This window comes from Ascaphus truei, chromosome 10 (assembly GCF_040206685.1).
Source record: "Ascaphus truei isolate aAscTru1 chromosome 10, aAscTru1.hap1, whole genome shotgun sequence".
In the NCBI taxonomy this organism is placed as follows: domain Eukaryota; kingdom Metazoa; phylum Chordata; class Amphibia; order Anura; family Ascaphidae; genus Ascaphus; species Ascaphus truei.
In genome coordinates, this window is record NC_134492.1 from 37,579,338 (window position 1) to 37,603,968 (window position 24,631).

A 24,631-nucleotide genomic window follows, 5' to 3' on the forward strand; every position below is an offset into this window, starting at 1 on the left:
TGAGGGACTGAGTACCAGAGTGTTCCTTCTCTCCACGGCGAGCGGTGTTGGTAACTTATGCCTGAGTGCATGACATGCCTGTAAATTTTAACCTGATGTACGAAGATATATATTCTTTTATGTTATATACATTTTTTTGAAAGTACTTCACTATTGTGTTTGCGCTGTTTTTTCTGTCTCACTTCTATTTAGGGGTGCTGAGCCTCTACACACATAACGGCTGCAGACACCAAACTCAACAGTCAGAGGTTGTTGATTATTTAATAATATACCACAGAGGTGTTTATGGGTTACTAGTACATTAGAGAATAACTTTAGTTGCGCACTGTTATCCCTTTCTTTTCACTCCATGGTAACTACCTTGCTAAAAGTTTGCAATGAAATCCATGTGGAATGAAACGGGGACAACTCACTGGTGCAATATTCCTAGATTTTGCAAAGGCTTTTGATACTGTTGATCATGTTATCTTGCTTAACAAACTCCAGAGCTCTGGAATAGGGAAGCATGCTTTAAACTGGTTTCATTCCTACCTATCAGGAAGATCCCAACATGTGTCCATCTCAGGCACTAACTCCAACCCCTTGGATATCACCTATGGTGTCCCGCAAGGCTCTGTTCTGGGGCCCCTACTCTTCTCAGTGTTCATCAATGATCTTCCTACAGCTTGTAAGGGAGCTTCAATACACATGTATGCAGACGACACAATCCTATATGCACACAGCCATAGCCTCTCTGACCTTGAACACATTCTTCAATCTGACTTTTTGAGACTTGAAAATTGGATTTCCAAAAACAAACTGTTTTTAACCACTGGCAAGACTGTAACAATGGTATTTGGGATCAAGGCTAAATTTTTAAAGCTTTCAATGACTGAGCTCCAGATCAGAACCAACGCTAACACCACCCTAACTCCTGTTACTAGTTTTAAATATTTGGGCATATAGTTTGACTCCCATTTAACATTTGGGATGCACATTGATACCCTGACATCCAAAACCTATGCCAAACCTTGTGCACTTTACAGGAACAAATCCTCCCTAAGGCCTTGGTCCCGCTGCGACCGGCGGCGCGCGCGGCCGCGGGCCACCAGCACCTTACCGTAATGGTCCTTGTCCCCGCTGCCTCCTTCCGGCAGGGCTGACTGCGTACTGTGACGCATCAGCCTGCTGGAGCTACAACCTCCTTGTGCTTTTCAGCGCTGACGCATGACGTGGTACGCGAGTCAGCCAATGGGGAGGAAGGGAGGAGAGCTGCTTGTGTGTGTGTTTTGTGCGTTCGGCACATATCTCCCCGTAATCTCTCACACATGGGGGGGGGCGGGAGGGAGACTTTACAGCACCAGATCTGTCCCCTTTTATCACCCTCCCCCCCCCCTCTCCCGGACCTACAACCTCAACCCCTCTCCCCGGGCTCAATGGCCACGCCCCACCCCCCCGACCCGTTTGGCCACGCCCGCCCCCCCTCCCCGCTCTGGGAAAAAGTTTCCTGCAGACCGCAGACCGCGGTGCAGTGAGTTGCACGCGCCGCCGGCAAGCAAGACAGCCGTGCGGACACGTGCAGCGGGGCCTTAGCCTTAGTCTGCTGGTCAGAAAGCATATCGCACAGCAGATGCTGATGCCAATTATTGACTATGGGGACATAGTATATGGCTCGGCACCCCAAACCCACCTTAGCAAACTTGATACCCTTTACAATTCAATATGCCGCGTTGTCCTCCAATGCAACTACAGCACACACAACTGTGAAATGCTCAAAGAACTAGATTGGTCATCACTTGAGTCTAGGCGCAAAGTTCACCTTTCCTGTCTCACCTTCAAACACTTTCTGGGCAAGCTACCCAGCTACCTGAACAAGCTCCTCACCCCTACCACATGCAGCACTTATCATCTGAGATCAGACTCCAAAAGAATGTTCATGGTCCCAAGGCTCAACAAAGTATCCGGCCGCTCCTTCTTCTCTTACCGTGCACCCCAAAACTGGGACAATCTACTGGAGACTCTCACTGCCGCCACTAGTCTAAATTCTTTAAAAAATAAAGCTGTCTCACATTTTAATCTGGTCTGTAACTGTTACAAATGCCTATAATATATATTATCTCTAACTGTGCATGCAATGTCTTGTATATAATGTATACCCTGTTCACGGATGCAGCTATGTATTTGTAACCATGTATTATTTGTCATCTTAACTCCATGCCCAGGACATACTTGAAAACGAGAGGTAACGCTCAATGTATTACTTCCTGGTAAAACATTTTTATAAATAAATAAAGCACCCTTTGATTTTTATAGCAGTCTTTAGCCCACCTCCGAAACAGTGCAAGAAGAACACTTTACTGGATAATTTGTTGCCAATATTCCCAGCACTTTGAGCTTTAAACTGTAACAATAGATAGTGTTACCTTAGTATACAGAAAGAATACATTGTAGATGTAGAGTTACACTGACTGAAATGGCCATTACGTTAGGCACACAATCAGGATTTTTACAGTTTTATAACAAGAGCACCAAACGAAACCCAGTTTAGGTAAGAATGTAGAATGACACATTGTCACATGCTTTACATATACAAAGAAGAAGGGGGAATGGGAAAGGGGGGAATGAGGAGGGGGGGCAGTATTTCTGCTTTAATGTAGTGTCTGTTTGCAACAATGTGTCAAAGTGATTTGTGTCAGCTTTGCTGTGTATGTGTCAGTGAGAATTGTCAGTGAGTGATTTGGGATCTGGTTATAGGAGCAGCGAGGGAAGGCGCTGCGCAGAGCAATATTACAGTTGTACATTGTATTATAATCAAATGTTTGCCTTTAATTGCTATCATTGCCCTTTCTCATTGCATGCATGAAATCAGCTCCACATGAGGTGACATTAACTTCTGTGATCAGCATACGAAACACAAATACCAAGTCTCATACACTTGGCAACCGTGCAATTGATTAAAGAAACAATTATCATATTGTGTCAATGCGCTAACTGCCTCTTAATACATATCCTCCTTCGTCGAACTGGACAGTGTGCATTCGGGGAGCTGCCTCGCCATTCACTTTAAGGGTGTTACTAGGCGTTTCACAGCTTGTGTGTCTGGTTATCAAGTCCTTAGGCTGCGCTTATAGTGCTGGCGACGATGACGTCACGCTGCGGTCACTGGAAAAATCAAATTGGCTTGACTTCCAGCGACCGTATCCAAGCCGTCACTCCGTTGCGCCGCTTCTACTATAAGTGCACTTGACGCCGGCAATAATAATAACATGTTCTTGTATAGCGCTGCTAGTTGTACACAGCGCTTTACAGAGAAATTTTGCAGGCACAAGTCCCTGCCCCGTGGAGCTTAAAATCTATGTTTTTGGTGCCTGGGGCACAGGGAGATAAAGTGACTTGCCCAAGGTCATAAGGAGCCGACACCGGGAATTGAACCAGGCTCCCCTGCTTCCAACTCTCAGTGCCAGTCAGTGTCGTTACTCACTGAGCCACTCCCTCTCCCGCAATACATTTGTTTTGCCGCGATGTCGCAACGCTGTCGCCGGCACTATAAGCGCAGCCTTGCGGCAGGGATGCCAAACTCGTGTACCGCCCGCAAGGTGTTGCCATGCGGCCCGCGCCCGCTCGACAGATGCTGCGCTGGAACCAGGGTACCCGATGGGGGTGAGCTGGTACAACTTTCCTGGACATGGTGGCTGCGGAGGTCCAGCCATTTCTGTAGGAGGCCCCAATTATATTTTCAGATTTATCATTTTTAAAAGGAATAAAGGAGGTGGAGAAAAGCAGACACGGTCCGTCACAAATAAGGGCTGCCATTTGTACCGAGATTCAGCTATAAATTTGGAGCTACCTGACCTCATTCATTCAGCGATGGAACCAATGGAGATGAGAACACTGCAGTAACTTTTGATGGTGAACTACTGACCAGCTTTAGAGTAAATGGTTTGGCTACAAAATCCCACCTTGGACATGTGATCTAAGCTATAGTTAAGGTGAGGCCCATCTTAAGGGAGAAGCGGTAGTCCTTTTAAGTAAGACAGGAGTGGTTGAATGAACATGGAATACATGCAGTAGACTGTGGGGCAGAGATGCCCAGACAACTGGCTCCAATGACTGTATTAACAGAGGAAGTGAGTCAGAGAAGATGATCAGGATTGAGTGGCATTCCCCACACAATAAACTCAGGCCTTTAATTTATATGTTAACTACTTTGTCCCAATCTGGGTGACTTTCAAGTCACCTTGTTACCTGATCTCCATATTGCTCCTCTCCCTGACTTGTTTAGCACATGTAGTTGCAGCCTTTAGATGTGTCCGCCCCTCCCTCTGAGGGTCCCAGGACCCCTCCAGCAATCTTCTGCCTACTGCTGCATCATGCTGTGGTGCTCACTCACTGCTTTGATGCACCCACCTTCTGGGTTGCTAAGGCAACGGCCTTCATTCTGCCACACAGTGAAGTTGCAAGATGCTCCCTCAGCTCAGAGCCTATTTTTCTCAGTCAGGCTAGAAGGGGGAGGGAGAGTCTAATGAAGCAAGGGGGAGAAGAGAGAAAGTAGAGGGAGGGGGAGAAGAGAGAAAGTAAAGGGAGGGGGAGAAGAGAGAAAGTAAAGGGAGGTGGAGAAGAGAGAAAGTAAAGGGAGGGGGAGAAGAGAGAAAGTAAAGGGAGGGGGGAGAAGGGAGAAAGTAAAGGGAGGGGGGAGAAGGAAGTGAAGGGAGGGGGGAGAAGGAAGTGAAGGGAGGGGGGAGAAGGAAGTAAAGGGAGGGGGGAGAAGGAAGTAAAGGGAGGGGGGAGAAGGAAGTGAAGGGAGGGGGGAGAAGGAAGTGAAGGGAGGGGGGAGAAGGAAGTGAAGGGAGGGGGAGAAGGAAGTGTAGGGAGGGGGGAGAAGGAAGTGAAGGGAGGGGGGAGAAGAGAGAAAGTAAAGGGATGGGGAGAAGAGATACAATGAAGGGGGGAAGAGAGAAAGTGAAAGGAGGGGGCGAGAGAAAGCGAAGGGAGAGGGTGCATAGAGAAAGTAAAGGGAGGGGGCGAGAGAAAGTGAAGGGAGAGAAAGTGAAGGGAGGGGGGAGAAGAGAAAGTAAAGGGAGGGGGAGAGAAAGTGAAGGGCGGGGGGGAGAGAGAAAGTGAAGGGAGGGGGAGAAGAGAGAATGTGAAGGGAAGGGGAGAAGAGAGAATGTGAAGGGAGGGGGAGAGAGAACGTGAAGGGAGGGGGAGAAGAGAGAAAATTAAGGGAGAGGGGGAAGAGAGAAAGTGAAGGGAGGGGGGAGAGAGTGTAGAGAGAGGGGAGAATGGAGGGGAGAAGAGAAAGTAAAGGGAGGAGGGAGAAGAGAGAAAGTGAAGGGAGAGAGGGAAGGGAGAGGGGGAAGAGAGGAGGGGAGAAGAGAGAAAGTGAAGGGAGAAGAGAGAAAGTGAAGGGAGAGGGGAAGAGAGGAAGGGAGAGGGGGAAGAGAGAAAGGGAAGGGAGAGGGGAGAAGAGAGAAAGTGAAGGGAGGAGGGAGAAGAGAGAAAGTGAAGGGAGAGGGGGAAGAGAGAAAGGGAAGGGAGAGGGGGAAGAGAGAAAGTGAAGGGAGAGGGGGAAGAGAGAAAGGGAGGGGAGAAGAGAGAAAGTGAAGGGAGGAGGGAGAAGAGAGAAAGTGAAGGGAGAGGGGGAAGAGAGAAAGGGAAGGGAGAGGGGGAAGAGAGAAAGGGAAGGGAGAGGGGAGAAGAGAGAAAGGGAAGGGAGAGGGGAGAAGAAAGAAAGTGAAGGGAGGAGGGAGAAGAGAGAGTGAAGGGAGAGGGGGGAAGAGAGAAAGTGAAGGGAGAGGGGGAAGAGAGAAAGTGAAGGGAGAGGGGGAAGAGAGAAAGTGAAGGGAGAGGGGGAAGAGAGAAAGTGAAGGGAGAGGGGGGAAGAGAGAAAGTGAAGGGAGAGGGGGAAGAGAGAAAGTGAAGGGAGGGGGGGAAGAGAGAAAGTGAAGGGAGAGGGGGAAGAGAGAAAGTGAAGGGAGAGGTGGAAGAGAGAAAGTGAAGGTAGGGGGAAGAAGAGAATATGCAGAAGGGGATATGCTGATATTCTACAGATGAAGGGACAGGGACATACGTTATGTGTGCAGTATTGGATAAGCACTGAAAAAGTGCTGCATGGAAGGACTGAGTGAGATGTTTGGTCACTGCAGTTATAGCTGAGGGTGCTACAGGACAGTACTGTGGTACATTTACAGAGGTATGTGTGTTAGGTCACTGCATGTACAGTATATGTTAGAGGTATATTTGTAGAAGTGTGTGTAATTGAGACCAGGGGAATAGCACGGGATGCTATCAAGTAGAATTGAGGTGGATCGTCCAATTGCCTATGATTAAGGTAACCAGAGGAATAGTGGGTTGACGCCTGTGATGATCTAAGGTAATTGGCAAAGCTGTGAATAAGAGGAGGAAGCACAGATACAGAAGGGGCTGCAGTATTGCATTATTAAGGTTCAGCGGCACAGCAGTGTTGCTAGGAATCACAACAGCAGGAGGAGGTGTGTTACCCACCATAACTTATTTAATGTGTGGTTGAAACCTCTTCCAGTTTCACGTTGCATAACCAGAAACTAACTTCACACTGATGAGACACAAAAGGTTGAACAGCTGTCTGTGAGTAGGTTTACTGGCTCTGCACTTTTTTTTTAACCTGTGCTGTGCTGAAAAAGCTGTGTTAGGCTTAAGCTTTGCATACGTTTATAGTAGTCCATGTTAAACCAGACATGAAGCAAAAGGTGACACTCTGTGCTCATTTGCATGTAATTTCCCAGAATCCCTGGCTACAGTGGAAACACTGTCTGTTGAGAAATAATGGTGAAAGGCAGAGTTGCAGACCTGTCTGAGACGTGAATGTGCTCAAAAGGGATATTTTTATTTTCTGTACACTAGAGCGTTTTTGTCACTTTTTTTTACCCACCATAACGTATTTAATGTACGATTTGGGGTTATAATTGAGTGAGCTTGAGTTGGAGAAATAAGCATTGAAGGTGCTGTAGGTCTGATGTGTATCTCCACAGATAGGTACATGATGGTGGAAGAGCCATGTGTGTGTAGCTCATCACAACTCTAAAGTACAGTCAGTTGTATTTGTTAAAAGGTAATCATTGGGGTATCAGGGTGTCAAAAGGAAGTTCACTTGCAGAGTAGCATGTGTCTGTGATCAAACAGGGGGGTTATGCTATGTAGAATGGTGTTTAGAACTTACCTTAGTTGAATTGTGAAGCAAGACAGAAACCGAACAGGTAGGGGAGGGTAACAGGGAGAAGTAGGGGAATAGTCGCGGGAGATTTTGTGGCAGTGCCAGAGCTGTTCTCAGAAGGCCTGCATTAGAGAGAGGTCAGAGATGCAATGTTCTGCAAATTTCTCTAGAGGAAAAATTACTTCTGGGGTAATCCGTGTGTATCCCTTGTGGGCAATACATCTTCCTTTAGGGCACAACTCTAGCATGACAGGACTGGTGTAGTTAACCCGTCCCTTGTTGATAGAACCCACACTGCAATATTCATTTCAACTGGATCCAGAATTAACGTTCTGATGGAGTGAACTATGAAATATTAAAGTGCTGATGGGAGTGAAATATTACAGAGTCAATTCACAGCGTGGAGCATGATGAATATGTGGAGGGTGGATGGATGGATTTGGTTCGGATGCAGGGATTGATTGTGCAGTCAGGTAGGAAAATGAAAAGTGTGAATAAATTCAAGCAATTAGTGCATGACCTGCCATGCTGAGGTCTCTGGGATGGCTAGCCAGAGGATCACAAAGCCCCAGCCATCAGAAAGCAAGCCAAGCGGGGGAGAGGAAATGGAAGCGAGGGATGGGCAGGCAGTAACATCATTCAGTGTCACTGTCTCCCTTCATCTTCCTTTCTTGAGCAGGGAATGAGTTAATTGAACAACACTACAGATTTATTTATTTTTTAGCAGGGAAGCGGGCAACGAGCTGCAGATTTTCCTGAGCGAATGTTTAAAGGGAGCAATGCATTAAAGAAACATCCTGGCAGGGCAGGGGTTAACGGAGAAATGATCTGCAGAATCCCTTATCGGAAAAGGTGTTGCTGGGACAATGCTCTGTAGATGTAACTTGCAGGAAAGATGTTCACTGCGCAATGACCTACAGCTTTCTCTTGCAAGGCAGGGGTTGTTGGAACAGCACATGTACAATTCTGTAGGTAAAGAACTATTTAAATGTACTGCAGGCAAGATGTCAATGGAGCAATGCTCTGCCAGTACTGCATGTTCCCGAGATGTCTAATATAGGATGAGTTCGTAGTGTAATGTCCTTAATATTTGTTTTACAAGACGCGCTGTAGCTTTGTGCACATGTACAGTACTGTATGCAAACACGGCTCCCCATTTACTGGATAGCGGCAGCTAATGTAAAGAATAATTTAGAGTGCAGGGAAATAATTATTTGAAGCTGAGCTGTACGTGGAGCAGAGAATGGCTGAGCCAGGAAACCTTGCTGTGCTGGAGGTGTGTTGAACTGAGTGCACCCATGTGATTTAGATTTGCACACAGAGAGATCTGTAGCAGCACACAATACACCTGTTATTTTATTTTTTATTGCTTTGAAATAATAAATAGGCTCCCTACAGACTTGGTAATGCCAGATCATAACTCCTCTATATGTCTGTTCATTAGCTATACTCTTTGTGTGTGTGTGTGTACACACACACACACACACACACACACACACACACACACACACACACACACACACACACACACACACACACACACACACACACACACACACACACACACACACACACACACACACACACACATCTATACACTGTGTGTGTATATATATCTATATATCTATATATATAGATATATATACACTGTGTGTGTATATGTGTGTGTGTATATATATATGTATATATATATATATATATACAATTGTATATATACACTTTCCTACTGCATTCCCACTGGGTACTGAAGCGGTTGAGATGAGTGAAGATAAAATTGTTTTTACAATGTCTCACCAGTGTATTTATTGCAATTTCCATTTATGTGATGGAACTGAACTGTTTCTGATTGTCAGATGGTTGGTGATGTTTATCTCAGGTGACTATCCGTGTTCCGAGTTAAAAAAGATCTCACAAGGTGCGGTGTTCAGAGTTGACATTTCTATTGTCTATAGCTTGGAATGTTCAGCTAATTAAGAGCAGGCCGGAGATTGATGACATACATACTGTATATATAAATCACATCTAAACATAGTTGGTCTGATAAATGGTTTTTATCACTAGGAATTTATCACCATCCATTGTGTGTGTGTGTGTGTGTGTGTGTGTGTGTACCGTGTTAGCTGAGCTTAATAATCAAATACGAATAGACGATACTGTTCTGTGGCCAACAAAATTCCTCCCCCTCTGCAGTATGTAATTTATGACTTAAGGTGTTAAATGGTCCCTGAATGTTAGTGATGTAAGAGTATGTGTGTGTAAATATAAATTTATAAAGCGCCCACAGTGTATACAGTGCTTTACAAAAGGTGTGTGTGGGAGTATATACCAATGGTGTGGGTAGGTGTAGAAATGTAAGAGGGTGTTGCATTAGTATTAATGTGTGTAGATACTATGCGGTCCCAATGGTATATAAGGATAGAATGACATTGTACATTTGTATGTGTAAGAGACAGCTGTGTGTGCATTCATATAGTGCAGTATGTATAGACATGGCCTTTATCACTCATGGGAAGAGAGTTCTCTTGTGTCAGGGTAGTGACTCATGAAGCTGCGGTCTCGGTTTAGGCCACCGCTAAGTGCCCCGGACAGTTGCATAAATTTGAATTCATGCAACCGTCTCTCTTTCGGTGTTCTAAGATTACATGTGAGTATGGCCACCTTCAGATCGTTCATCTTATGGCCAGAGTCAGAGAAATATTCGCCGACCGGACTGTCTCTTGTTCTGCGTGTGATGCTGTGGCAATGCAGAGATATATATATATATATATATATATATATATATATATATATATATATATATATATAATACTTTTTATTATTGCAAACATTCATTGCCATTTGCTTACTGCTCCTCTATATTTTACTTGTGCCTTCTGTTTCTTAAGTGTACAATTATTTATGTCTTTACTATGTGAACCTCCTGCCTATCTGAGTTCTTCAGTGCTGCTTGACCTGCTCGTTCCAGTGAAAGCTCTCTGATTCAATTGTTACTGAATGATACAGAAAGCCAGTAATTTGTTCTTGGTGACATACTTCTTGATAGCAGCCGAGCACTAATGGTAAAGGGTTGATTTATTAACGTCTTGTGAGCTTTTACCACTGAGCACTCATACACGCACACGCACACACTATCGCTCTCTCTCTTTCAGAACCATGGACTCCTGCATTTCTGCATGCTTATTTCCTTGTGTCCACACATACTGTACAGGTACATGCTCACTCCTTCATGTGTGCTGTTGCAACCTCACAGTATGCTCACATACACATGAATTCACTCCCTGTTAATTATAATCACTTACATTTTCATGGGTATAATATGATCATTTCAAATGTCTCTTTTGCAAGTCTGAACTCACTTTTAGATGCTCAGTAACTCATTTCAGAATGTCTGCAATTGCACTGCTATGTACGCACACACAATCGCCCAACATTTTTTGCTAAGACCATTGGATTGACATCTTCTTTCTTCTCCCCCAAATAAATAAAATAAATGAAAACATCTTTTTCTTAAAACCTTCATGCCGTTTCTATTCTGAACCAGAAGTATTTCTTTTTTTTTTTTTTTTAGAACAAAATTGCCTGGCATACCTCATGAAAACTCAGAGTTTCACAGCTATTAGCTCTTGCTCTCCAGACATCATTAGGAGAATAATACTATCAGGCAAAGTCACTGCCAGGGAGCCAATCGATAATGAAAAAGTCACTATGAAGCGCAACATTCTCGCTATTGATTTGCTACGGCTGTGTTACCTTCCAGTCATGTCAGCACCTATGGAGGAAAATAGCAGTAGGGCATCCAAAAGGGAGACTGTACTGTGGAAGCCCCCCAGAATTAGATCAATTTATAGAGACTTTGTTTGGCAGGAAAGGGCCAGTATTGTCTTTTCACACATTTTGGTGACAGAGGCCAGCAATGCCTTGCTGACCTTTTCAACGCAATATATCTGATTTCTCCATCTGCCTTCTCCATTCATGCTTGTTTTAGACACACATACAGTAAGCATAGGCCTATATATTTTAATCGGAGCTATTTTAATCAGAGTGCCATTGGGTGCCTTATGGCTTAACACTCCTTAATAATGGTCTATTATGTTTTGCCATCCTCATTTACTCTGAAGAGTGTGAAATCAGTTCAACCTGAGTTCATTGATATAGTGAATTTATGCCAATACCAGCTTTTTTTTTTTTACATTGGACAAGCCAACTCATCTCTGCTTTCAGTTTCCAGACTCTAAGACTGCGCTTATAGTGTCAGCGACACGGCGTTGCGGCAAAACAAATGTATTGTCGCTGTTGCGTGCGCTTATAGTAGAAGCGACGTGACGGAGAGACGTCTTGGTCGCGATCGCTGGAATTCGTCAATTTGATTTTTCCAACGACCGCAGCGGGACGTCACCGTCGCCATCTCGACGCTGTCGCCGGTACTTTAAGCGCAGCCTAACTTCAACATAGACTAATCTCAGGGCATGTGCCTCTGTTCACTGGGACAGATCTGCATTCATTAATAGTTACAGTATACAGGAGTTAAGTACGAATGAATTGCATTTGGGACTACAATGCTCCCTTCTTGTGTTGTCTTAAGGCCATACACACAAACCCTGCATATTCATCATCACACACTATACAACATGCTGTCCACACAGACACACACAATGTGTACTTATTCAAAACATGAACACACAGTGGTTATTGTAAAGTTTTATATTTGCTTGTGCTTTTTTGAAACTTTGCAATATTAGTACATTTTATATTCAATGACTAAGCTCTATTAACCCTCGCTTTGCACCAGATGCATGTCCCCATGTAAATGTCACTGGTGACACTAATAAGGCTTTTGAGCAGTTAGGTTACTGTTAGATTATATCCACACGGGTCCTGGTAAAAACCCAGGGTGGCTGGAGTTCTGATTGCTGCATGCCTCTTTAAATCTGGAATCCCACTTACTGTCCCCAAATAATACTCATTCTATATATTTATTCTTACTCTGCCTTGGTCATCTTGATGACATACTACATGGTGAAATCCTTCAGTGGGCTTCCAGTTTAGGAAACAGGGATATTGTTTGTGGGTCTCTTTCAATATGGCTTATGTTGTGAGTTTTCTCAGAGTTGCTTTATCTCAGTGGAATCGCCATAGCTGTTTTCTCTCACCTGGACGCCCTTGGCTTGCCAGTGTATACTGCATACACTGTGGTATTCTTCATTATGCTACTGGGAATAAGGCTTAGCTCGATCCGGCCTACAGAATTACATTTAGAAGTAAAGGCGTTGGTTATAATGAACTGTTACCCTTTGCCTATGTTGACTTAACCATTTAAGTGCGGGAGGTGCCAGCAACCCCTTACATAGAAAACATTGCCAGCCCTGGGGGCACTTAAATGGTTAAGGTGAAGCATTTCAAATAAAGAAAATGTTTTTGAGAATTCCTGGGGCTGGTAAATCCTACACTCTGGCTTTCTGATGAGCCATGTGGGGCTAATGAATCCAGTAGTTGGGATATTTAGCTGCAGAGCTTGGCTGCTTCATATGTCGAGGTATATGGAGGTTGACTGCTGAACGAGGTCAGTAGGCCCTGCACTCTTGCCACCTCATTGCTGCTCATCTTCATCCGATGCCTCAGCAGGCAGGTGAAAAGATCCAGCTTGCGACCAATAGGGGAGGACAAGAAATTCACCCGCTCCCTCAGCTCCTGCATTTCCAGCAATGCTCCCTCCCGGGACCCAGGCTGCTCCAATTGCATGGCCAAGCCTCTGATGGCCTCTGGGTCAAAGGGAACACTGTAGCCAAATGCTTGAAGGCCTTCAATGCGGACATAACTTGGATCTTCAGATTCAGTGTCCACAGTCTGAGTCCATTCCGATGAGTCCTCTTCTTCCCCTTCTTCCCCAGGGGGGCTGCTCCTCAAGTAGAAGTGGACAGTTTCGAAAAATGACCTCCAGCGGTGGCCTAGTATCAGTGTCCAGTTCTGGCACCGGTCTCCCCCTACCATGTCCCATGTCTTCTCCCAGCTTGGGTAGCCTGGTTCCCCAGCAGGCAGTAGCCAGCTTTCTGAGTGACTCCCCCCAAAAGGGTTCACATAGATTGTCATCTGAGGGTCCCGCGTCCCATTCCCAGCAAGACAGAGACGCAAGGAAAGTCCCAGAAGCATGTGCAGCTGCCGTGGCCAGTGTTTGTTGCTCTTGCAAGTCAGCAGCATGCGTTTCCTACCACCCAGCTGGAACCACACTCCCAGCCTCAGATCACCCGAGATAAAGAAAGCAGGGGCTCTCAGACGCCCATCTCGTTTAAGGAGCAAGTACTTAATCTCCAGGTCCTGCAGACTGCCTTCTGTTCCCAGGTACAGTTCTGAGGATTCAGGCACAGAGGGCACACATAGGCCTCCATCTGACAGAGTGTATCCTGGGTGGCAGCTGGCACATTGGGCATGGTGCACTGATGAGCACAGGGAACATAAGGGACCAGGTCCCTGAATGCATGGAATAGGCCCCTGGCAGGTGGGATGATGATGAGGGCAGGTGCAGCTGTGGGAGGGCTCCAGGAAAATTCCTGGGATAAGGGTTGCACTACAGTACAGAAGAGACTGAGCCCAGTGCCACCAATATGCAACAGACCTGCAGGGAATAAAAGAGGACAAAGGTTGAGCTTCAAACATGAGCACAGTGCAATACCCCTCCTACCTATGATATGCATATACTCATGCACACACACTCAGAAATGGAAAATGGAATTTACATTAGGTGTGCCACTATATAATCAATTTACATTCACAAATGCTCCCTGTGGTGAAGGGACACTCAATTCTTGCTTTATGCAATGACCTGCCATAATATATTCCCTTAAAGCACTAGCAGGTCTATTGTATTTCTCTAGATCCTATTGGTTGACGGTCAGCACCTTCAGTTATCCCTCCAATGACACACTTACTAAATGTATAATACAAATGTATGCATTCTTTACCTTTTACTAAAGGAATTCATCACACTTTAAATACGAGTGATGTACATAGTGTGTGTGTGTGTGTGTGTGTGTGTGTGTGTGTGTGTGTAAGTAAGTATGTGGAGATAGGAGCCAAAATAAAGTAGGAACTAGTGTACATTTATCTCACACCTGAACCAGGACGTACTGTGGAGTAGAACCACTGAATTCTAATTATTTTAGATCCACACACTTATTGCCTGGTATAGCGGTATCATTGATGACGAGCCAATAAAAGAAGTGAACATCCCTATGACATGTAGATCCCCTCACTCATTGGTTGGTTTCTTGCTGTTCAAAAAAGCAACAGTTATGCTCAGCAGTGTTCGCTATCTCGTGTAAACCAAGCAAAATGTTGTGAATTTGGGTGAATTACTGCAATACATGTTGATAAGAAAAGTGTCTATATTTATTAAGAGGTGCTACTCTATAACGCAGATTCAAGTGAATGGGCCAGTTTTACTAAGCTACAGTATGTTACGCCATAAAACACTATAATCCACCGTTTACTAATATTATTTAAAACTGGTCAGCTAAATGGTTCACTATTTCTTCTTGACAATCTGCACTCCTCTTAATAGCCACAACTCTTCCCCTTGCCAGGCTCCCTCTCTCTTACAACCCACTCACATTCTCTTTCTATCCTCCTCCAGCCCCACTGACATACTCTAAGCACACCTGTCTCACTCCACTATTATTGAGCTGCCTGCAACGGCACATGGGAGATAATCAGTTCACTGAACAGTGTCGATTTCAATTAACTACAGTGTCTGCATACGCAACAAATCTGCATCTTTTTCATCGAAATGTTAGACAGATAATAGCTTGATATCTGCCTATCTTATGTATTTATCTACTGTATCAACCTATCTGCTGTATCTATCCATCTACTGTATTTATCGTATCCATCTACTGTATCTACCCACTGTATCTATCCATCCATCTACTGTATTTATCGTATCTATCTACTGTATATGTCTACTGTATCTATGGTATCTATCCATCTATCTACTGTATATGTCTATTTACTTCTATCTCTATCTCATCAGATTAACAAAGTAAGATGTGTGCTGTTGTGTAAAAACGACCACATGGTTTAATTTAATCTGGATGTGTGATCTGTTTGTGCGGGTGTGTATATATATATATATATATATATATATATATATATACATATGGTGTGTTTGTATGTTATATAAGTGTGTGTATGCATATATGTACATATATATACTGGGGCGTAACACAAACACAGAAGCACAGGCTTACAATGACAGCAGTATACTGTATATAACAGTATATAAGCGTGTGTGTGTGTGTGTGTGTGTGTGTGTGTGTGAGTGAATGTGCAAGTGTGTATATATGATTGTGTATCTCACTGTGCCTGTGTTTAGAATATGTGTAGCAGTGGCTTTGTGTGCGCATCAGTGTGTCTGTAAATTAATACAATGGATAAAGACCATCAGCTGCTGGCAATAGCAGTCAGCGGATACAAGTGGCAGAGAGAAACATTAACCCTTTTGCTAGCAGGGGGCAGTAACACAGTGTTATGCATGTTGTTTTATTGGTTGTGAAAGTGATCTGGCCCCTCAGGCAGCAAATTGGCTAACATCTGTGATGATACATGTGTGCGTGTGTGCGTGTGTGCGTGTGTGCGTGTGTGCGTATGTATGTATGTATGTATGCATGCATGTATGCGTGTATGTATATATATATATATATATATATATATCAACCAACAAAAGAGGAAACGCAAAGGAAACTGATAATTACGGTACCTAATAATAAGAGATACAATTATAATGGCTGTACAGATATTCACAAATATACTATGAATTGCACTGATGAGTAAACTGATCAGCTCTATTCCCTAGCTCAGCTGACAGCCGCACATGCGCAATCAACCCTATGCATTTCTCAGACCACTGTCCGCTTCATCAGGGGTGTATGTGTGTATATATATATATATATATATATATATATATATATATATATATATATATATATATATATATATATATATATATATATATATATATATATATATATATATGCCTCTGATGAAGCGGACAGTGGTCTGAGAAACACGTAGGGTCGATTGCGCATGTGCGGCTGTCAGCTGAGCTAGGGAATAGAGCTGATCCCATTACGCTCTATGCCGGTAAGAAGAAAGGAGGTCTGAGAAGAGCCCTGATGTGATGGTACTGTCTAAGGATGCAGCCCCTCGTAGGCACGTGACAATGCGCTGACGTCGCACCAGACGAACGCGGAAGTGGACACAGACGTCAGTACACACGAGAGATGTTCTGAAGAATCTCCAGCCAGGACGGAGGATACATCAGGGCTCCAACTCCGCGATTCCAGTCTTTATATCAACCGTAGAAAGGGGCTGGTGACGGCCTTAAGATTCACACCGCACATTTTAATGTGGGAATTCATGAGTGCATTTCCAATTGTCTTTTGTTATGTGTTTTTGTAGTAATTTTTTTTTATACGTTATTGTTCTATGGCTATTTTCTATTTCCTTTTCATATGACGAATGAGGCATCTGTAACCAGCCAGCTTAATACAACATATCCAAGATTTTATAAGCTAAGTAAATGAAGAATATCTTTCATCATTAGATATTCAAGCACTAAAGTGTGTGTGTGTGTGTGTGTGTGTGTATATATATATATATATATATATATATATACACATATATACAGTGTTCGACAAACCTATACATTTGCATGCCCCGGGCGAGTGGATTTAACATCGTGGCGAGCTCCTATTGGCCCAAGCAAGTGTGGTACTAGGTGGCGAGTAGATTTTTTTGTTCGGCGAGTAGATTTTTTTGGTGATTTGTCGACCAGTGTATGTGTATGTGTATGTGTATGTGTATGTATGTATATATATATATATATGTGTATATATGTGTATATATATATATGTGTGTGTGTGTGTGTGTGTGTGTGTGTATATAACAAACTGACCTCAGTATTCGGCTGATAGTGGATCCAAAAATAATACTCACATATTGTATTTGGATATTTGATCAATATTAGAGATTACATTACAGCACAATCTTTTAGGAATATGGGGAGCTATATTCATATAGATTAAGTGAATTTACATCTTAATGGGTGCTCAATGAGGTGTTAAAAAGACATAGATTATTTATATACTGAAGCAATATTGTATTGTTTTCTCTTTATATCCATTGGAGAGCATCTGCATCAGCATCCAGAGTTCAAAGGAGGTCTTTCTCTTTTTGCATTGTTATCGAGAAGGTTTTTGGACAGACCTTCAAGTCTTCTAGACTGCAGGACCAATACGTATTGGTATTGTATTCATTAAGTGTATACGCAATACTGTGACATCGATTGCATTAGCGCAAAGGTTGTATTTTTACTACACTCTATTATTGGGGCAATGTGGGGAAGAGGCTGGCAGTACCTGGAAGATCATTGAGGTGGCATTCATCCAGCAATTGACTGTGCTGAAGTGCTGAAGATGTTTCATGAAATTAAGCAATCCCAAGCCTCAAGAACTAGAATTGAATATGCAGAGATGTGCAAGACGATCCTCAATCGCATAATTGAAGATGTAAGAAAATGTAACTGCGATATGATGAGACTATTGAAGATAACAAATGTTTAAAGAAGACAAAGCTGCGACTTCTGATTGGGAAGAAGCAAATCATTGCACTCAAACAAGACGGTGAATCAAACATAAAAGGCTTTGCAATTATTCTAAAGAGAGTTTAGGCCTTCTACATTAAATTGTATGAGAACACATAGGGCCTAATCCAGCAGAGGACTAGCAAGAAGAAACTACTAATGATCTAGCGTGTGTACTTCCAGAAGAAGTGGTAAAAGCAACAAAATCCATAAACTATGGAAAGGCTCTTGGTAAGATGGAATTACAACTGAAATCTTGAATAAAGTTGGGGGAGAAGTAGATAAAATCCTTACAAAACTCTTTACATGCCGCTTTAAGAGGAAAATTCCAGAACAATGGAGCAATGCCATAGTTATCCTCATCCAGAAGAAAGAAGACAAAGAAGACCTCAAGAACTACAGACCAATCAGTCTACTTCCAATGACTTGCAAGATTTTTTTTTACAAAGATACTCACTAATCAGCTGCAAGAGACCTTGGACTTCATCCAACCTAGAGAACAAGCGGGATTTCGCAGTGGATACAACACAATGGACCACATCCAAGTCGTGCAAGAAGTGATTTCCTGAAGCAATGAATATGATCTACCACTCAGTTTGGATTCGTAGATTACGAAAAAGCATTTTATTCTGTCTACACCTGATCCGTTCTAAATGCATTAAGAAGACAAAATGTTGAAGTGTACATTTATATTATAAAAAAACATTTACGAGAATACCACATCAACCATTAGATTACATGAAGATACACGCAAGATAAGGATCTACAAGGAAGTGTGTCAGGGAGACACCAGGTCACCAAAGCTTTTCACAGCAATACTTGAAGGATTGTTGAATACATTGTATTGGGAATTAAAAGTAATCAAAATCAATGGTGAATACTTGAGTCACCTACGATTTGCAGACTAAATTGTTATTTTTGCAACAAGTCCAGAAGACCTCCAGCAAAAAATCAGAGAACTTGCAAGAAAGAAAGTGGGCCCCTGTATGACTCTCAGAAAGACCAATGTGATGTTCAACAACTGTGTCAACTCTGCAAATATCGAAATAAGTGGAACAGAATGAGAAGAAGTCGAAGACTATGTCTACCTTGGCCGGCAAGTAACAATGGATGGGAACCGTTTGAAGAAAATCAACAGGACACTGAAGATGGGATGGCGCATTCGGAAGAAACAAGACAAATCTTTCAAGTGAACCTTCCACTGTGCCCCAACAGGAAAGTGTTCAATAAGTGTATTCTGCCCGTGCTCACGTATGGATGGGACACGTGGCCTTAATGCGAAGATAATTCAGAAGCGCCAGACTATGCAAAGTAGTATAGAGAGATGTACGTTGGGTATTAACCGAAGAGACAGGGAAAAGAATGAAGGAGTTTGAAACCAAATAAAAGTCTGTGACATCATCACAAGGGTGAAGAAATTAAAAAAAAAAAAAAAGCAGTGGACCGGACTATTTAATTATTTATTAAAACATTTATATATGTACTCGACCTGGATTCCAAGGGAAATTAAAAATCCAAGACGACGAACAAAAGATCCTAGGGGAGGCCGTCATCCAGCTGTGGATTGACAAGGGCTGCTGAAGAAGATAGATATATATATATATACACACATAAATGTGTGTTTTGTATATATGAATAAATAATTTATTTATAGGCATACCTAGTCTTCTCTTTTATTCATGCACACGCTCATATTGTAGACCTTACTGTATGTGTGCTATGGTTTTATTTTATTTGCTCTCATTATTTCCTTTCCTATGGTTCTATTAGTCATATTTTAAGTCAAATATTTTATTTAAAATCTGCTAGGCTCGGTGTAATGAAAATAACAATAAAAAAAGTGTCATATTTCTCTGGCAGCCTTAAGGGGGTGTAAATTCACCTCTTTTTATCTGGTGCCACAGAACCCGTGGCTTTTGTGAACTCACTGATGTCAGCACTTTCCACAATAGCTCTGAGTTAAACATTCTGTGCTCAAATTCAACCCGTGACTTTTACTGTCACAGGAAAAATGACAGCAACAAATATAGCTGAGCTCCATTATCCACAACAAAGGCAAACGTCCTGACTACAAAACCTTCTATACAGTACCAATATTATTTTTAAAGGCGCAATCCTGATTGCTCGAGTTCAAACAACATTTTAGTAATGCCACCTTTTAAATAAAGCCGTTTCAAATCTGTACTGTGATTCTTAACTTTTCTTTCTATGATGCAGCGCTGCTCCGCATGTATCTGCTTTTCATTTTGACTGAACAATATGGCTGCCATTTCCCCCACTGTATGGAATTGTTTTTCTTTGAAGAAGCAGTTTCCACCCTTTAATTTATTTTGTTTTGTTACATGGTTTGGAATCAGGGCTTTTCCAGAGGTGAACCGTGCTATTTTTCAGCAGACTCCCTGGCTCCTGAGTTCCATACCTGGAAAGATAGCACCCAGCGGAAACAAAATGGCGGTTTAAATCTAAATAGGAAGCCATTGGCCCGTGTGATTTGGGGAATAGAAATAACCAGAAAGTACCGGCGCTGCCGTTTCCTGTATGTAACTCGGCTGCATGTATCTTCAGCTGAAATGAATGTGTTTCCACTCTGGAGACACCCTGACTGTCACCCATGTTGAAAAAAGAGGGTATTTAACTTGGAATGCTCATTTTAAGCTACCAGGCCACCACATATTAACTAAACATATAATATGAAGTACAGAGCAATTAAAAGTACCACTTACAGGTAGTCCTCGTTATCCAACGTTTCACTTTATAACGAATGGCATATCCAACGCTTTACAATGCAACCCTATGGGTAGTTTTTCGATGCCGGAATGCGTTATCCAGCGCTCACCGCCACTGATTAACATGGGACTCACTTTACAACGGTTTCACTATCCAACGCTACTTCCAGAGTGGATTCCGTTGGATAACCCAGGACTGCCTGTAGATTATATTTATCATATTATTTTGCCATGATTACAAATTATTACCCTGCCCTAGTTTTCCCCCAAAATGGGTAACAATCTACTGGCGACAATTTTCATTTTTAAGATATGTCGCTGTGTCAGGGAGACGTCATGGTTGGGGTTTCCTCTCAATACAATTATTGACTCGCCCTCACTGTTTATTGGCTGTCCCGCTCAATGCAGGGCAATGACATCATCAAACGATGAACGCTTTATCTGGTTCTGTGCCATGTTGATGTATCACGGGCAGCAGGGATGTCTCAGGGGGACTTTCTCTCACTTACAAGTCTTGGGGCTTCCTGTGTTTAAAACATTTGTAGGCTATAGTTCATAAGTCAAAATGTGTCTATTTCAGTATATTTCGGCAGTAATATGAATTACCCACAGTCGGAGAGCTACGATGCTGGTTCCAGAACTGGCCTCTCCCACTTTAAAGACAAGGTTGTTAAACAAAAACTAATAGCAGTGGCAGGTGTAATCTCTGCGATTTGATTTCTTTTTCTTTAAGAACAAATAGGCATTTTATAATTTCATGAACGTTGTCTTGAGAATCTTTATAAACTGTGTAAATTGAGACGTGGGAGTGTTTTTTTTTAGTTCCCGTTCGTCTGCCTTTTGTTTGTCTTAGTGCATATTAAATAACCACCCCTCCTTTTTCTTTTCTCTACTTGGTCTTACGGTATGAGGACATGCTGGAGCGGAGCGTCCCTATAATCAAAGAAGCACAGTACTGTATATAACAGTATAGCACAGTATATAACAGTACTAGCTGAAAGTACCTGGAGTTGCTTCAGATTTCTAAGAAACCAACTTCATGCCTTCCCTCCTCCGCACACACCCCCTCCCCCATCCCCCCTCCCCTCATTTTCTTTTAATACCCTATGATGTCCCTAATTCTTTCCGCTTTTCTCTCCCGCTCCAGCATTCTTACTTTCACCTCAGGTGCCAAATGACTTGCTCCCTTTTTTGTCTGCTTTCTGTGTAAACTTTATAGCTATCTGGCTCTTCTTATCTGCCACCAGGCTATGTGCATTATATCACCAGTAGGATGTCGCGTGCCAGATACTGTACATAGCCTACCAAGTACAACACCCAGTGGCTGACTTGCTTGAGAAATTGTAATAACTCATAGAATTAAAAATAGAATGTATTTAAATGTATCCAAACAGACAAAAACCCGCTCCTTGATCTAAGGAACAAACATGCAAAATGTGGTTATGATATCTTATAGAGATGTCCAAATGCATAGCGCACAGATAGCCAGCTTTCCAATCTATCTATCTATCTATCTATCTATCTATATATATATATATATATATATATATATATACTAGATTGTACTGTGTATATCTTTGTATGTGTGCAAGGGTAGAACTGTGTATACAGTAGCATTGTATATATTGCTTCAATGTGTCTATGGTAATACTACAGTATGTATATGTTAAAGCAACAAAATATGAAAAATCCTCTAGTTTTTTTAAATAAATCAGTTCTGTAGTACTAGATAATACTTTCTGCATCATTTTAAAACTCCTACCTAATGCCATTTTTAATGATTTTTTGAATGTACAGTACTGATCATCATTTAGAAAGTCATATCCACTTCCTCTTTTGAAACAGGCTCTGACACGCATCTTTTTGAGCTCTGCACTTTGGCAACAAAGTATCACAAATAGACGTGTTGCTGTGTTCCAAACAGTGGACTGTCTATTACTCTGAAACCTGTAACAATAATGTGCTACACTTCGTAATATAATGTTACAGATCAGCTGCAGCATGTCACAGACTGCAGTACGAAGTCAGAAGGCGGCCATTTCGCTAGGCACACAATCAAGATTTATAACAGAAGCACCAAACGATTGCCAGCTTAGATAAGACTGTAGAATTACACATTGTAACATACTTCACACACACACATATATATTAAAAAAAGGTTGCATATAGTATTGCTGCCTTAATGTCTGTTGAATGTGTTTGCATCAGTGTGCCTATATGTGTATCAGTGTGCCTATATGTGTATCAGTGTGTTAGTGAGTCTGTGTGCCGGGGTTATAGAGGATCTGGTGCTGGCATTAGAGGTCGGCATCTAACCCCATTGCTGTCAGGTGCCCGATATACATTGCACCAAAGGGGTTCAAATGTCTCCTTCCAAAATATTTGTCCATGCTGACACATATAAATGTGATTTAAGTAATAACCCCAAGAAACAGATCATTACTGCCCCAGTTGCAGGAGTTACCTTTAATGGTGTATGCCCTATTCTGCAGGGATTATCATTATTCTGGGCTAAATTGGTGTGAACTAATTTGTATTTAATGTTCACATGTATATTAACCTCAGCAGCTGTTACTGGTTCAGACTTATGGACAATGGATCACACGGCTATTATGCACAGAACCTTCCACCTACTAGAAAGTTTGGTTTCTCAATGCTCTAAAGCTGTTTCCTATAACAGGGGTGCTTAACTCCAGACCTCAAGCGCCCCCCCCCCCCCTCCACCCCAAACAGGTCAGGTTTTCAGGATATCCCTGCTTCAGCACAGGTGGCTCAATCAGTCCCTGCTTCAGCACACATGGCTCAATCAGTCCCTGTTTCAGCACAGATGGCTCAATCAGAGGCTTAGTCTTCGACTGAGCCTCTGATTGAGCCACCTGTTGTGCTGAAGCTGGGATATCCTGAAAACCTGACCTGTTGGGAGGGGGTGGGGGGGGCTTGAGGACTGGAGTTTAGCACCCCCTGGCCTGTGGTGAAGGAAAGAAGATAAACCACCCTCACCTTCTACTGGAAACGAAAACGTTAAAAATACGTTACACGTTACAAGCCCACATATGGAAACCCAGATGCATCAGTTGCCCGACACTGTCTGTGTGTGTGTGTGTATACCTCTCCCGGAGCAGTGTGTACTGTGGCTGGCGTAGGCAGTGCTTGCTCAGGTTAATCAGCCGGCGCACTTGACGCTGAGACTTGGTGAGGAGCAGCTTGAAGCCGGCTTTCAGCTGTTCGTAGCGCCGAACGAGGTGGAGATCAGCGCTCCAGAGCTTGGAGATGGCTGTGCTGTTCAGGAAATGGCCAGTGGGCAGAGTCTTTAGGAAGGAACGGAATGCCGCTGCAAAGATAAGAAAAGGTGTGGGTCCAAGTGACAGGGGGGGGGGGGGGGTACTTTGCCTGTGCGAGGTCTTACTTGACTAGCTTTGAATGCCTCTACAACCACTTCTCAACTTCTCAGGCACTCCTACGGCCATGGGAGATGTCATGTTAATTTCTCCTCCCGTGACTATTTAAGTAACAATTTGCCAGGAAAGTGCCTGGTCACCTTCGCCATCACTTAGGACAGCCAGGAGACACGCTAAGCAATAGTTTCAGCCACTTATAACATTTTATTCAGAACTTTTCTAGCAGCAGCTACACGTCCATCAGCCTGAGACCTTTCTGGAACTTTAGCTGTCAGCTGTCTCCGTAGCAGCCCTACAATTTGAGTCACATCAGCATGCTGCGGTTGCCGAGGCAACACCATCCAGATTAGTACCGTGACAGCTGCTACATGCAAAAAAAGTGTTACATTCATTGGAGCCACGAGAGTGGTAAAAAGCGCACTGCAGGAGTTAGGTTATCATTAGATGGTTCCACACCAGAAGTGTACAGTGTTAACAGAAAAATAAGAATGTACTGTATAGATGCCCGCGTACATGTCACTGTATCTCTCTCTCTCTCTCTTGGAAGATCATGGGGGAGGCCTTCACCCAGAGGATCAACAAGGGCTGATGATGATATATATATATATATATATATATATATATATATATATATATATATATATCAACAGAAAACAGGCGCACTCATAGTGTAGTAAAGTTACAAAATGTATATGGAACTGGA

General features: G+C 42.9%; 1 protein-coding gene across 1 annotated transcript in view; it reads right to left on the reverse strand.

Moving 5' to 3' along the window:
- Window positions 1–11,873: 11,873 nt before the first annotated feature.
- BRINP2 (BMP/retinoic acid inducible neural specific 2) overlaps window positions 11,874–24,631 on the reverse strand; it is a 70,200-nt gene continuing 57,442 nt past the window's right edge. The window contains exons 7-8 of the mRNA XM_075616639.1: window positions 23,639–23,861; window positions 11,874–13,781 (exon numbers count right to left, since the gene is read on the reverse strand). Coding sequence (XP_075472754.1) covers window positions 12,671–13,781; window positions 23,639–23,861 — 1,334 coding nt within the window. The 3' untranslated portion in view covers window positions 11,874–12,670. The remainder of the gene's footprint in view (window positions 13,782–23,638; window positions 23,862–24,631) is intronic.